This window comes from Phytophthora cinnamomi (assembly GCF_018691715.1).
Source record: "Phytophthora cinnamomi strain GKB4 chromosome Unknown Contig50, whole genome shotgun sequence".
In the NCBI taxonomy this organism is placed as follows: Eukaryota; Oomycota; class Peronosporomycetes; order Peronosporales; family Peronosporaceae; genus Phytophthora; species Phytophthora cinnamomi.
In genome coordinates this window covers 335,688-351,069 of record NW_027150983.1, presented here as the reverse complement: position 1 = coordinate 351,069, position 15,382 = coordinate 335,688, and the positions used below count along the sequence as shown (strand labels likewise).

General features: G+C 54.4%; 4 protein-coding genes across 5 annotated transcripts; 2 read left to right on the top strand and 2 right to left on the bottom strand.

Moving 5' to 3' along the window:
* Positions 1-9,400: 9,400 nt before the first annotated feature.
* Positions 9,401-10,585, bottom strand: IUM83_06537 (uncharacterized protein; the record flags this gene model as incomplete). The annotated part of the gene is made up of 1 exon (XM_067930758.1): positions 9,401-10,585. One exon carries the CDS (start codon positions 10,583-10,585, stop codon positions 9,401-9,403), a length of 1,185 nt encoding a protein of 394 aa, XP_067789738.1.
* Positions 10,586-11,167: 582 nt separating this feature from the next.
* IUM83_06536 (uncharacterized protein) lies at positions 11,168-12,223 on the bottom strand (the record flags this gene model as incomplete). The annotated part of the gene is made up of 1 exon (XM_067930757.1): positions 11,168-12,223. One exon carries the CDS (start codon positions 12,221-12,223, stop codon positions 11,168-11,170), a length of 1,056 nt encoding a protein of 351 aa, XP_067789737.1.
* Positions 12,224-12,423: 200 nt separating this feature from the next.
* Positions 12,424-13,823, top strand: IUM83_06535 (uncharacterized protein; the record flags this gene model as incomplete). Of its 2 annotated transcripts, none has more annotated exons than XM_067930755.1 (4): positions 12,424-12,439; positions 12,547-12,677; positions 12,758-12,970; positions 13,044-13,823. In XM_067930755.1, the coding sequence occupies 4 exons, from the start codon at positions 12,424-12,426 to the stop codon at positions 13,821-13,823; spliced, it is 1,140 nt and encodes a 379-aa protein (XP_067789735.1). The 2 variants fall into 2 exon arrangements, with proteins under 2 accessions (XP_067789735.1, XP_067789736.1); XM_067930756.1 differs by having other exon boundaries at positions 13,028-13,075.
* A 349-nt stretch (positions 13,824-14,172) lies between these two features.
* IUM83_06534 (uncharacterized protein) lies at positions 14,173-15,198 on the top strand (the record flags this gene model as incomplete). The annotated part of the gene is made up of 2 exons (XM_067930754.1): positions 14,173-14,352; positions 14,431-15,198. The coding sequence occupies 2 exons, from the start codon at positions 14,173-14,175 to the stop codon at positions 15,196-15,198; spliced, it is 948 nt and encodes a 315-aa protein (XP_067789734.1).
* Between the last annotated feature and the right edge of the window lie 184 nt (positions 15,199-15,382).

Here is a 15,382-nt window from a genome sequence, read left to right as displayed (position 1 = left end):
GATCACGGCCCTCGTGATCGTGCTGCATCAACGCGCATCCGATCGCGAAGTCGGATGCGTCGCACACTACGTGAAATGGGCGATCTTGGTCAGTCACTGCCAAGATCGGCGCCTCAGTCAAGACCCGCCTTACTGCATCGAATGCCTTTTGGCAATCGGTTGTCCAATTCCACACAGCTTCCTTCTTAAGAAGCTGTGACAGCGGGCGGATCTTGCCCGCGTAATCCTCAACGTACTTGCACAAGTACGTGGCCAAGCCAAGGGACTGCCTCCGTTCCTTGACACTTGAAGGCGTTGGCCATTCATTTATCACTCTGACCTTTTCCGGGTCAGGGCGAACACCATTTTTCCCTACGAGACACCCGAGGACGGGTATCTCGCTCGCCCCGAAGATACACTTCTTCAGGTTCGCGTAGAGCTTATGCTTTCGCATAAGCTCAAGTAGCTTCCGGAGATGCACCCTGTGCATCTCTACGTCGGTCTTCCCGTCCACAGCTCGGCTGTGGATGAACACATCATCGAAGTAGCTCGGTGCGAAGTCGCGCACCGAGCGCAACAAGTGCGTCACGCACCTGTTGAAAGTCGCAGGGGCGTTCTTAAGCCCCTTTGGCATCACTAGCCATTCCCAGAGCATGCCGCTTGGCGTGCTTACTGCCGTGAGAGGGATATCGCTCTCACCCATTAGGATCTGATAGAATCCATCTCGCAAGTCGAGAGCACTGTAAACGGTGCTCCCGGCCATCGAATCGATGATAACATCTTTTCGCGGTATCGGCGTCTGCGCCGGTACCGTCGCGTCGTTCAGCTTGTTGTAGGCATGAACGATGCGCCATCCGCCCTGTGGCTTCTTGACACAGAACGTCGGAGCACTGTGCGGGGACTTTGATTCCCGCACTTGTCCTGCTTTGCGACGACTTTCAAAGAAGTCGTCGATTGCTTTTACTTTGTTCTCGCGGCAGTGGCCACTGCCGCGTGACACAGTATTTTCGTGCCCGGCACGAGATCAATCTCGTGCCGAATGCCCTTATCCTGCGGAAGCTCCGCAGGAATCTCTTCCGGGAGTACGTCTTTGTACTCCCTCAACAGTTTGTAATAGGGACTCGACTTCAGCGAGTCCCAACCTTGTTCCTCGAAGCTCTCTCGCTTCGTCTTCGCACTGAGAGTGTCTTCACTCTCAGTGGTACTTCCCATGAAGAGCTGCCTCAGCTCTTCGCTCTCGCTCGCCGTTCTTTCGCTGTCCGAGAGAACGCAGACTTGCTCGATGCGTCCATCGTGCAAGTCGCGTGAAGCGCTTCCAGCTCATGGCTGGAAGCGATGTCAACTCCGACGCCGTCGTCGGAGGACTAGCGGGTTCCATGTCACGATACTGGTATCCAGTATCGGTGCGCGTCAAGACGCTTAGCGTCTTGACATTCGGCGTCACCGCCGCAGTCTGCCCAGCAGACTGCTCTTGTTGCGTCTCGGTCCCGGACCGAGACTTGCGCAGCGTTTTCCGCTTGCGCCGTCTTTTCTTGTTGTGCGGAGCCGGGCTCCGCACAGTTGTTCTTCTGGTCCAGGCCCGGCCGTGGACAGTTGTTCGCCGGCGGACCCTGTCCGCGGGCGCGCGGTATCAAGCCCGGCTTGACCATTTTCCTTCGTGCAGCCCGGCTGCACGGTAATGTGTCCTTCGCCGGCAGACCCTGTCTGCGGGCTTGCGATATCAAGCCCGGCTTGATCGCATGAGCGCTTCGTCGTGCAGCCCGGCTGCACGATAGCATGTAATTGCGTCAGTGCGGTACGTTTGCAACCGTCCGCACTGTTTGCAGCGTCAACTCCCGGAGTTGACACGCCTTTGTCACCTCGACGCCATTCATTGGCGGAGCCCCTCATGACCGAGGGTGCGTCGGCTCCCGGAGCCGACGCGTCGTTGTCGACCTGACCTCTTCGGATCAGGGACTGTCCCTTACACGCTTGAACGTGGGTGTTGGTTCCCGGAACCAACACATCTTTTTCTTCCGACGTCGGCAGCATTGCCGACGTGGATTTCTCTTGTGCGCATCCACGCGCACCCCTTGGGCACCCCGGGACAGCGGCATTAAGCGCTGTCTCGACTGGTGAGCCGCGCGCACCTGCTGGTGCGTGCGCTGCGGTAACAGGGCCATCGCTCTCTGTTCCGCTGTCGCGGCCGAAGCGCACGAGCGTGCGCTTCTTCCAATCTATCGCCGGATCATGCCGTGCAAGCCACGGCATGCCCATAACAACGTCGAACTTATCGTCCAGGTCCAGGACGATAAAGTGTTCGACAAACACCCGTTGTTTGTACGAGAAGCGCACGTTCACGACGCGCTTCTCGGTCTTTACGATGGCACCTGTTGCCAGTCGTACCTCCAGAAGACTTCGAGGTGTATCTACCTCCTCGAAGTCAAGTCTCGGCAGGCTTCGTAGTCGAACAAAGTTGTTCGACGCGCCTGAATCCACCAAAGCTCGAAGAGAGTCACTCGCTCTCTTCGAGTAAACCTTCAAGATGACTAGGTTCGGCCTGTCATCTTGTTCCTTGCAGTGAGAGCTGGTCTCACTGGGGGCTGCAGTCCTCAGTGTCGCGTGCCCGATGTCGGCACGCGCGACTGCATTACCAGTAGGGCGCCCCGCACCTACTGGATGTTCGCGTTTTTTGTTGGTCCGCGGCGATGCCTAGCATCGACACGACGGCCACCTCCAGGGGGCATGGGAGCTGTGCACTCCCGTGCATAGTGACCGATCCTTACGCAACGGAAGCATCGCACGTTACCTCCCTGCTGCTGGTGACCAGCAGTTGTTGCGTTCGAGAGGTCCATTGGTTCCGGACCTCCCGTGCTCACTACCGGGCGCGGTTGCGACCTCGGCACGCTCGCATGCAGTTTAGCCTGCCGCAGGCTAAACTCTTCTTGCATTGCGAGAGTAATCGCAGCTTCGAGAGTACTCGGGTACTCTCGGAAGAGATAGGTCTTCACAGGCCCATCTCTCAGTCCCTTCATGAACGTGACGACTTTAGTCGCCTCGTCTATCGGGTTGGTCACGATGTTCGAGACCAAGTACCGTGCGCGCTGCGCGTAAGCATGGACGTCATGCTTACCCTGCTGCAGGTCGAGGAATTCCGCCCTCGACCGGAACTCATTTTGCGGGGGCTCAAACGCTTGTTTGAGCTCCTCTTTGAATACTGCGTACGTGCTGAAGCACGTAGGATCGGAGAGTCGGCGTCCATACGCCCAACGCCTTGCGCGTCCGCCAAGGCAGGACATGGCGAACGCAACCTTTGACAACGGGTCGACGATACGTCGAGCCGCAATGGCTGTGTCGAGTTCGACAAGCCATCGGAGGAGAGGCTCGCCCTCTCTTCCTACATAATTGCTCACGCTCAATTTTAATGATTGAGCACGCGGTGTCGTCCCCGACGACGCCGTTGTTGAGGAAGCAACATCGCGCTGCTCCTTCACGATGAATCCCAGAGCAACACCATGTTGCTCTGTCGGCGATAGCGTACGCAACATTGTGGCTATCGCCGCCTCCCCAATGACTGTTGACAGTCGTTGGAGGGCTTCCCACTCTGGATCCGACAGGTGGGGGCAGTCCGCGCGTGCAACATGCGTTGCAGGCGTGTTGGAGCTCTCCATGGGCACCTCCGTGCACATGTGGTTCTCGGCTCCGCGTTCGTACACCTCGTACGAACGTCAAGTAGTCGGTCGTTGGACGGACTACAAAGTGCTACCAGGTGTAGTGGGCCTACTTTGGCTCACTACTTTAGCTTACACGTTGCGCTACGTGTATGAGGAAGCGTAGGAGTTTATTAATAATTTGAATTAATAATACTTGAGTCCACAAGTATAATATAAATCAAATAAAACACCAAGTAGGTAGTTTAAGGTAAAATGAGAACTGTATTGTTTGTAAATTGATCTTCCTCCTAAATCTGCTAAAAAATGTTTATCATCTATGAAAGGGTTGACAGCGGCTGGTTGTCAGAGCCCCGCTAATATGCACGTCTCTAATTGGTAGAAAGATGCTGCTTTCTACCAATAGGATATGTGGGTATGTGTGGACCACTCACTGTGGTGGCCCACTTCAATGTATCCATTGGTGTGTCTTACACCAAGGTGAGGAAGTATCTAAAACTTTTAACAGATAACCTATCTGTTAAATTCACAAGTGGCTTGCAGCCACTTGTGCGTGTAACCCCGTTACAAGAACCATGCACATTCATCTCGGCTCTCGTAACCAAGTGTCTGACCACAAAGGAGTGCGTATCGGCTCTCACAAACTGGTAGGGGCCAACCCACGTGACTAGCAATTTGTCCTGGTGCTTTTGGTCAACACGAGACCGCAGCACGTAGTCCCCCACACTAAAGTTGGCCTTTTTCGCACCTCGTTGGCCTTTTTTGTTGCGCTGAGTTTGCCGATCTCGTTCTTCGTCGACCGCCTTTTGCATAGTTTGGACAGTAGCACGTAGCGCTTGCAGCTTTTGCTCTATCAATTCGGGCTGTTCAGTCAACTCCAACACCACTCTCGGCTCCAAGTTGACGCAGAACTCGAGCAGGGATGGCAGTGGTAGTGCACAGAACAACTCTACAGGTGCCTTGTTGCCCAGCGAAGGTACAGGTGTGTGGTTGATGCTTGCTCTCAGTAGCGGAACAAACATTGTCCAGTCTCGGATGTCCTTTTTGTACTCCAGACACATCACTCGGAGAATTTGGATCACGTCACGGTTGACACGCTCAATGCTACCATTGATCCGTGGGCTGTAGGCCACCGTGAATTTATGCTCACATTTGAGCCGCTTACAAACTTCCGCGAGTACCTCATTTTTAAAATGAGTACCTTGATCGCTGATCCAAATTGGCGGGATACCAAATATTCCATGCCAATCTAATATCGCAGCCACTGCAACCGCACTAGACGGCGTAGCACACGGCACAAGTTCACAGTAGTGTGTCGCATGATCCTTCAATACTAGTAGATACTTGTCGTCGCCAAAAGATTCACCTACTGTAAGAAAATCCCAATGCAGTGCTCTATTACGCTCATGACAGCGGAACGTTTCACTCCATGGACGTGGTACCACCTTTCCACCTTTAACATGGTGGCACAGTAGGCAGGCAGCCAGGAATCTGTCCACCTTCCTGCGTAAATAGTCCACATGAAAGTGACGTTGAAAGTGTTCCATCATAGCAGCGCGTCCGCGGTGACCTTGCGCACCGCAATGAGCAATCACCATGAGTCTTTGAAGCAGGTTGTTGCATTGGCTCGGGATCCACAGTCTCTTGTTGTGGTACCAGCCCCGACCAGTATCACCTCTGACCAAAACGTTGCTAGCTACCGTATGCACATATCGTTCCTGGGCTGAAACGATTTCATCCAGTGTAGGCCACGTGAAATCCGGGTCATCACATGGTCGGATGGCCATCCTTTTAGCGGTGTTCGTCTCGTCACTGAGTGCGCAGCGCCCACGCCGAGTCGACGGGGTCCTGTCTGCCTCCCCTCTTCGACGCTTGCCTCGGGCATTCGGGGTCCTATCTTCCTCCCCTCGCCGGCGCTTGCGCTCAGTACGCTGGGTCCTATCTTCCTCCCGACACCCCCGCTTGCGTAGCACCATTGCGCGCAGCGCAACAGTGTCACTGTGGTTTCCAGCCCACCTGGATATCATGTCAGCCCAAACGTTACTCGATCCTTCAATTTGCTCGATGTGGTACCGATATTACATGAACTTCATCGCCCACCTGAGTAACTTGCCTCTGATATGCTTTTTCACTTCCTTGCCAGGCGCGAACACGTAAATTTGGTTGCGATGAACGCAAAACAACCTAAATCCTTGTGGGCGAAGAAGCAAATGACTCAGTTGATCACACGCACAAATAATCGGGTACGCTTCTTTTTCAATCACGCTCCAGTTGCGTTTCGAACCAGTAAATGTGCCGCTGACGCACACTAGTAGCTCGTGCTGTTGCTCTGCAACCGGCTTTTTGGCCTGCCACGATCGTACTTGTGTCACAATCAAACCATAACCGACGTCGGACGCGTCGGTGATGAGGCACATCACGGCGTCTGGCTCCGGGAATGCCAAGGTGGCCACGGTCTGCAGGTTGCCCTTGAGCTCGTCAAACGCCTGACGACCACTGCCTCCCAAGTCTAGTGCAATACGTGATGCTACTCGCTTCGTGCGTCTCGTTTCAGTCGTGAGAGCTTCATCCAGTTTTTCTTGTAGTGGTTTTGCCACCCTGGCGAAGTCAATCACGCTCTCACGCATCCAATTCGCTGCGCATAAAATTGCTGCAGCTCGCCAGCGTTGGTCGGGTAGGGCAGCGTGGTGAGCGCCTTGATGCGTTCGGGGTCATGACTCACACCTCTACCCGAGATAATTTTCCCACACCACTTTACTTGCGGTTCGTACAGACTCGACTTGGTGACGCTCAACTTGAAGCCAAAGAAATCTTTGTGCGCAAACAGTCTTTCTAGCTTCACCAAATAGGTCTGCACTTCCTTAGCGTAGAGCATCAGATCGTCTATCCACACCAAGAGGTGCTCGTGCAACAGCTCCTGCAAGCACTTCTCCACAGTGGCCAGAAAGAATAGTGCAGCGTCGCAGCAGCCCTGCGGTACACGTCTTGGTGTATAGATCTTACGATCGGTCATGTACGACAAGATTTCCTGACACGCTTCATCCAGCACAATTTGCCAGTACCCTTTAATAAAGTCAAACAACCCGAAAAATTCACAGTCGTTAACCAGCTCCAAGTCAACCTGCGGATTTGGCATCACCCCCACAATGCCTTCAACTTGGATGTTGACCGGCTTGTAGTCTGCGGTCTGGCGGTAGCCATCAGCGCTAGGCTTCCTCACAGGTAAGGCTGGGCAAGCCCACCTACTGTTAGGATTTTCGTAGATCCACCCAAGCTCTTCAAGTTGTTGGTTGAACTCCTCCATGAAGCGTCTGACCTCGGGCGGATACTTCCTTGCCTTGCACTTGTAGGGCTTCGCTCCTGGCTTCGATCGGATTCGCATTGGTGGAACCCGTGCTGGAGGGTCCCTACCCAGCATCGATCTGAACAGGTCAAAGCGCGTGGAGATTCTACGCAGTTCCTCCAGGTAGTCGGCAGGAAATCCTCGACCCCTTGCTTTTTCCACCAGTGCATTTACCAACTCCAACAGTTCATCACTTACTTCTGCTGTTGGACTCACGTCCGGTTCATCAAATTCATCACTGTCCTCTTCATGACTCAGTAGATCCAGCATCTCGAGCTCTCTGTCCACGTCGATGCCTAAAGCAGCCAGTATCTCCTTTCCCAGGAGGAACTCCTCTAGGTCACCTGGCACTATCAAGCATTGCACCGGCGAACTAATAGAGATAGGACCTGCAGCCGTCCTCAGCGTGACGTGTACATTCACTGCTCGCCTCACTTCCACCTCTCCACCCACCCTAATGCACGGGAGAGGCTTCTGCAATTCCACACACTCAATATCCGGACACACATCTTTCAACTGTCTAAACACACGCTCACTCATGCTGGTCTGCGTCGCTCCACTATCTGCACAAAGCGGGACAGCCAAAACTTCCTCCAGTAATACTGTACCCCCTTCAGGCGGGAAGCACTCGTGAATCCTGCAAAGTCTAGCTATGTTTCCGTTGCTGGTATCCGAATTGCAGCCGAGCTTTGTATTCGGCTCGGCGTTTGTCTCTGATCGTCGCTTTATCAGCTTCGGTCGCTGTCGGACAGTTGATGTACTCATGTTCTCCTTCACAATGAAAGCACTTCTTAGGATAGGGCGGACGGGCGAATTTACGCTGGTCCCCGTTCTTCGGTGCAACCCCAGCACTTCTCGTGACACCAGCGGCAACACCAACCGCCACCACAGGCTTTTTGCCAAAAGCTTTTACTGATCCATCTTTCGCGAAGGCTTTGCCGAGCTTGGCTTCCTTGGCCTTCACTCTCTTCACGGCTCGGGTCTCCTTTTCCAGTTCCAACGCTAAGTTGCTCATAACTGAGTACAGCTTGCGCACAACAATATTTGCTTCGCTGCTGCGGTACTCTAGCTCATTCCTCACCTTCTTCTTTAGTGGTCCTGGCAGGAACTTGACCAACACTTTACACTTGCGCTTGGTCCCATCTTCACCAAGGAAAAGGTCACTCACACCATTGCGCTTAATGATCTCGTTAGCGAGGTGAAAATAGGCCGTAACCCGACCTTCCACATCAGAGATGGTTAGGTCGAGCTTCAATTCATCATTAAACAGGTCGTCCATGTCTGGTAGTTCCCTGTTTTTGAAGCTGACCGTGATCTCCGTGATCTTCGCCATGAGAAACGCATCGTTCACATGCTCCAGGTCCACATCCCAACGTGACTCACACATTGTCTCGAGCAGGTACGTGTCGAAGGATTCACGCACCGAACGCACGACAGTCTTCACTTCTTCATTGGCCGCCTTGCACCTTGCCTCGATGACAGCCACGTACTCCTTTCGCAATTTCACTCACACTAACAGCGCCTCCCGCGACACGTCGGTGATCAGTGGCGGATTTACGATGGCAAAGATGGGCTGGGGCACGCGAGGCACGGTCGTCATCCTGGCCGAAGCCACCATACCCCCGTTTCCGGTTTGGTCGTCAGCATGACGAGCGTTCTGCGCTTAATTCACTTAGGTCGAAGCCATTGTTCTTGTTTTCGTGTTCAGTCGCAACCTTTGCAACTAGAGATATCTTTGTAGTGGGTTCCGATCTTGAACACACGTGAGGGAAGCTGGCGCTTCCAGGTAAACCTTCTTCTATTGCTTCTCTCCTACGAAGTAGAATGCAAACTAACTGATCTTGCTAAATGTATCTCCTACAGCATTAGAAGGTTCCTCGTCCTCTAAACACCTATACCAGCTTGGCCTCTCGTTCTGTGCGGCCCAATGCTCGTGGACAAGGCTTGGTCCTATAGCCCGCCACTACACCGTGGTCGGATGCAAAATGAAATGTGAGCCCCAGCAGCAGTTGGGTAGCTTCGTCAGAGTGATCCGACTTCAAGTACTACACGCACAAGCTTGACCTTGACGAACGCGCGCGTCATTGTAGCTTAAACCCCGGTTAAAAGCGGTTGCGGCGCTGTCGATTGTCGGACTATTCAACTGGCTACCTTACCAGCAATCCAAGCTGGTGATGGCGGTGGGACCAACTAAGCCAAGGTCCTGCATTCGACAACGTTCGGCTGAGACGAGGAAGATCGTCAATGCGGGCATTCATACAAACATGCGTGTATATTACCCCGCCCGATCCCGCTTTGGTTAGGCTCAGCGCCGACACCTACGCGACTAGAAACACTGCAACCAAGCAAACTCAGCATCGAGCCAATAAAGGTTAATCCAATCTTACACGTTTCATCGCACCTATTTGCTACCAGCGCGCTGACGCTACTACGGAGTCGTATACACCACGCTACGCACGGTCTTGAGCATGACGTCGCCCCACCGCGCAATACCCTCGTGCAGCTCCTGCAGCGCAAAGGGCGACACGGGGAACTGTGGTCGATGCAGCTTCACGAATGCCGCACGTCGCATCGTGACCACGAGCTCCGTCTCCTCCTCGCCTGCAACGGTGGCCGTGCCAATCTGCCTCCTCCCCTTGTGCCTCACCTTCCTCCTGCTCACCGTGAGCACCACCGCTCCCGACACGTCTTTCCTCACGCGCTCTCTCGGGTTGTACGGGTACAGCTCGTCCTCGTCCACGCAGTCGCTGGCCATGACCGCGCAGGGCCCGACGCCCGCGCCCAGCTCGTCCTTGGCGAAGAGCTGCGGGAAGGACACGGCGTTCATCTCGGTCGTGACGCCGCAGTCCTCCGTGGACGCGATCCTCGAGTTGTACGCCGTGCCCTCGATCGAGTCGTAGTCGTCTCTCACCGTGATGTGGCCCAGCCGCTCCGAGATGCTGATCTCCATGTTGGTCAGGTAGAAGACGAGCGCGTTGTAGACCTGCTCGAGCGACTCGACGCCCCGGAAGTGCACCGTCTCGAAGCGCACGCAGCACAGGTCGCCCTGCGCCGACTCGAAGCGCTCGTCCGAGAGCTGCATCTTCTCCGGCTGCGCGTGGCTGCTGCGCGCCGCGATGTACTCGTAGGCGTTGCGCAGCTTCTCGGCGCGGACGCTGCGCAGCGTGGCGCGGCGCTCCGGCCAGTCCTTGGACAGCCGGATGCGCGTGTACAGCGGGTGCGTGTGCTGGTCCCCGAGGCAGCGCGACAGCAGCGACTGCGCGTTGGCCACGTGCAGCTGCTGGTGGCGCAGGACGCTCGTGAGCACCGCGTTCTCGGCCTCGCGGCGCTGCAGCACCGGGTCGGCCTTGGCCGCCTCCTCGGGCGGCAGCGAGCGCGTCTTGAGCACGGCCACCTGGCTCTCCAGCCGCTCGATCTCCTGCTGCAGCGACGCCTGCTCCTCCTTGCGCAGCAGGTACGTGGCCTTGCGCTTCTTCTTCGGCTGGGGCTTCGCCGGCTTCGCGGGCGGCGCCGGCTCGGCGCTGGACAGCGGCGACGCGTACTGCTCGTCGCTGGACAGCGGCGACAGGCTCTGGAACAGCGCCGACTCGGCGTGCAGCGCCTCCGTGAACATCTCTCGATCTCTGGCGATGCTGCTGCTGCTGGTCTTGGGGGAATTGCCAACTGACCGACCTCCTCGACGGGCTCTGGTCTAATCTTGTGCGGATTAAAGGCAAAATTGAGTGGATTGTTGTAAAACGGAGGCAGGAATGGTGGCTGCAATGCGGTAAGGCTGGTCTGCGACGTGTGAAAAGCCGGGGTGTCGCTGTTACCTAGAGGCAGTGTTCCTACCTGCAGCCGTGATCAGGTGGCGAATGTTTAGTTGTAATGTGAATTGCTTAGTAATACTATGCTTACCAATACCGGATGACCGAATTGTTCTACACCAACACGAAAGCTACTCAGAACGGGACCTGCAACGAAAATGCGGATTTAACGGAGAACCAAGCCCGCAATGCTCGGGAGGCTCAGCAAGTCCTCGGAAAAGATAGCAGAATTTGCACACACCTGAAAGAGCTCATTCAAGAATGATGTCGCTGCGTTACCCTAAAACTCTGATAATTGTTATACGTTGGCATCAATATCGTGCTTTAATTCATTGTGTCAGCTGTCAATGAACGAAATCGAACGAAGGATGGAGATTTATTCTTGCTCGTCACTGGGTATAGATGATTCTGCGAACCGCTTGAACGGCGATGTCGCCCCAGCGAGTGACGTTGTCGCAAAGCTCCTGCAAAATTGCATCGGATACGTCAAACTGCGGGCGGCAAGTCTTGACGAAAACAGAGCGCAGCATTACAATCACCACTTCATCCTCGCCGCGAGCGCCAACGCCGTCAATCATTTTCGTCTTCTTTCTACGCGACACAGGAATCAACACAATCGATCCGTTGATGACCTTGCGAACACTTTTCTTCGGGTCGAAGGGGTGAAGATCATCCTCATCCACATTATCGATCGACATTACCGCGTAGGGCTGCCGAGCAGAATCCCCACCACCCTCAAAATACTGTCCAAAGTTAACAGCATTCAATTCCGTCGTAATGACATTGTCGACTTCAGAACTCAGTCGGTAATTCGATATGAAGGCGTCGTCGCCTACAGCGTCGTAGTCTTCACGGATCGTTAGGTGCCCAAGATGCTCCGAAATAGCGATCTCCAAGGTCTCTAGCACGAACTTGAATGCATCATACGCCCTCCGCATCGACTGGATTCCAGGAAACGGGACCACCTCGTTCCGAATACTGCAGAAGTCCCCGTTTACGTCTTCGAATCGCTCTTCAGAGAAGTGTGGCTTGAGCACGTCTAAATGGTGGAATCGGGCTGTAACGTGTTGATACCCTCGAGTAAGTCGCTCATGTTTCATGGCCAACAGTGTCTCGCGCCTCTGGATCGGGTCTCGGCCAAGATGAATCCTCATAGCCACTGGGTTGGTCGCTTGGTTTTGGAGCCACTCCCTCACGACGGTCTGCGCTGCTGATACTGTTCGTTGTTGCTGCCCCAGTTCCTCTTTCAAATCTGCATTTTCCAAAACAGCAGTGTGAAGGTCCCGGGATTGCGCCCCGTTACTTTCCGTTGCGGATTCTAACAGTTTAAGCTGGTGTTGCAACTTCAGAACTTGATCGTGAAGTGCATCGGCCTCCTCCTTTCGTCGCAAGTACGTGGGCTTGCGCTTCTTGGTTGGGTGAGATCGGTCCATGCCCTCCGTCATTGTAAGCGGACAAGCAAGCGGCCGAAACAGGAAAAACGCGGCCTTCAGCCTGAAGCCCTGACGTCCAGGCGATCACGTAGACCTTGTCGACCCCTATAGAGTCAGCGTGTGGCACCCAATCCTCGATAGCCTCAAGCCACCCAATCGATACCGTCGGGAGTGCACATTTTATTACAATCGAGAGGAATCGCTATCTGGTGATGTACCATTATGATGGTACAACCAGCACTCTGGGTTGTTTACGGGATCCAACGTGGATTTTTGGGTGACTGAAAATTCCAATAACCCAACCAACATTCCGAACCGGTTTTTCCTGGCCACAGAGACGATGACGTTGGCAGAGGTGGTGACGACCCCCGAGGCTGCGGACGATGCGGCTCCAAGCGTAGCAAACGGCGAGACAGATCAACCCAGACCCAGGCGCAAGCGGAAGGCCACCGGGACTCGACGACGGGTGGGTTTTGGGTCAATTGTGTGTGTTCGAGGGTTGACTAACGGGCGGCGTGGGTGGTTGGGTGGTACTTGGTGCTACAGGAGGAGATCGAAGCGCTGGAGCAGGAGGTGAAGGCTCTCCAAGCCCAAGTGGCTGACCTGCAGAAGAAAGCAGATGCGGAGGCTGCGGCCAAGGCGGAGATCAAGCGCTCCGAGATGGAGCAAGAAATGCAAGACACGGGCTTCATTCGACTGGCGGTGCTGCAGCAGCAGGCCTCGCTCGTGAACGTGCAGTCGGCGCTGTCCAGGTTGACGGTAGGAGCAACAAGTCCACCTTCGTGGTTATACCGCTGTTACTTAATGGGGGTTAAGCCATGTTATGCCGTAGATGACCGAGCCTGGAGCTCCACACGCGACTAGCATCCGACTCGGAACCGACCTGAAGGAGCGCTGGGCAACATTAACGCAAATGAAACCGGTAAAGCTGCAAGCGGCGCAGTTTTACTTGAGAGAGAGAGGTCGCTTTGTGGACGACACGAACGCGTTTTCGTACTCCACGCGCTTTGTAGAGCAAGGTGGCTGCTACTGCGGCCAGGTGTACGACGTTGTGCCGTTTGAAGGTGTAAGCTCGGTCAAGCTCGTATATGACGCACTGCATTACTACTTCTCCAACATGGAGATCCGTGTTACGGAGAGTCTCGGAGACGTTACGATTCGAGAAGACGACGGCAGCTCTGAGCCAGGCATCTTGCAATCCCGATTTGTGTCGTATTTGACCAATGGGCCACTGCTCGAGATGAACAGCATCATATGCTCGGAATTCAAAGAGGTTGACGACGAGTACGGCGACGGTGGTGCAGTAGGGATTTTTACGGAAGATTATGTGGACCAAGACGATATCTACCCGTATGTCCCGGAGAAGCGGATTCGGCAGGACGCTACCGTCGTAACGCAGGTTCGATCTCACGTCATGCATGTCATGAATGCCGAGGGCGTCGAAGAAGAGCGATCGATCGTGGTAATGCAGCGCTGGGCCTACTGCAAGATCCACACGCCGGAATGGCCGCTCTCCCCCGCTTTGATCCACGAAATCCGAGAGAAGAGTTCCCATTGGGGAGACGTCAAGCTTGACGCAGTACGAGAGCTGGTTTACCGCTCGTCCTCGTGAATAATTTTTCTTCATGAGTACATGTACAGTAGTTATCATAGGGTTGCTGCACGTTCATCAATGGCTCCAGCACGGACCCTTTTCACCCACCTTTTCACCCAGCTCGAAAACCACCCACGCACAAAATAAAACCCACAAATCGGAATTCATAGCGTCTGAAGATGCAGTCTCGGGTCCACCATGACGCCTCGAGCGAGTCCGAGACGGCCGCGTCTCCGAAAGTACAAGACCACGATGTGGCCATGACGGACTCCGAGACCCCAAAAACAGAATCACCCACCAAGTCTCGACGCACCAAAAACCCACGTACAGAGTGCGCAAGGAGGAGAAGGAGCTCCTCCTGCAAGAGCTGGACCTGCTGCAGGCCCAGCTCAAGCAGCTCAAGAGGCGAGCGGCAGCGGACGCTGCCAAGGCGGAGCAGGAGCGAATCAGTGTGCAGCGACAACTCTCTAAAGAATTTCTAGCTGGGGCCTCTCAACAGCAACAATTGTCACTGGTCAACATCCAGTCGGCGCTCTCGGGCTACGTGGTGCGAGCCCCGCTCCGACATTTAGTTTTTTTCAACTTTTTTTAACTTTATTGTATTTTTCATGTTGCTGTTGGGTAGAGTGTGCAGCAGCATGTTCCGTTCGAGATGTGGATTTATCTGGGGACCGACGTGGAGGAGCGGCGGCAGACGTTGGCAGCGTTGAAGGCGCGGAAATTAAGGGCGGCGCAGCTTTATGTCGTGGAACGAACGCGGTTCCTGGACCCGGCGAGTGCTTTTGCTGAGCACTCGCGGTTTGTTGCTCAGAACGGAGAATACTGTGCGTTGAGGTTCGATATTACGCCGTATGAAGGGATCTCGAGCGTGAAGAAGGTGTACGACGCACTTTACCACTATTTCAGCCACATGGAGATCTGGGTGACGGACATTTTGGGGGATGTGACCATCCGCGAGGATGACGATAGCGCTGGCAAGGGGATCTCGCAAAATCGACTAGTATCGTCGCTCACGAATGGAGTGGAATTGGAAATGAACAACGTCATGTACACGGAGTTTCGGGAGCACGACGACGAGTTTGGCGACGGCGGTGCCTATGGATTGTTCACGGCGGATTTCGTGGACAAGGACGAGCTGTTTCCGTACAACCCAGAGCGCTTACGCTATGACACTACGGCGGTATTGACTATTAAGGCGCATCGGCGGCAAAAGCTCAATGCTGCTGGTGAGGTCGAAGAGGAGAAGGCAGTTGTGCTTACTCGATCGTGTATCATTAAGCTTCGTCGTGGAGATATTGCGCTGCCGATTGAAACTGCTCATGAGTTGCGTGAAAGTGTTGGCAGGTGGGGTGACGTCATGTTGCAGACTGTGCGTCAGATCGTGTATCGGTGATTTCAGCGAGCGCATTAGAAAACGCTACGGCTCAATCTCAAGCTACCGCCATTGTTCGTGTTCACCCTCATTTCCCGTCATCGGACGCCTTATTTTTATTTCATTCTAACCCACTTCACAATAAAAAATAAATTCAAGCAGGAGATAACCTGAAGATGGTCTCGCAAGAGAAACCAACTCCTGT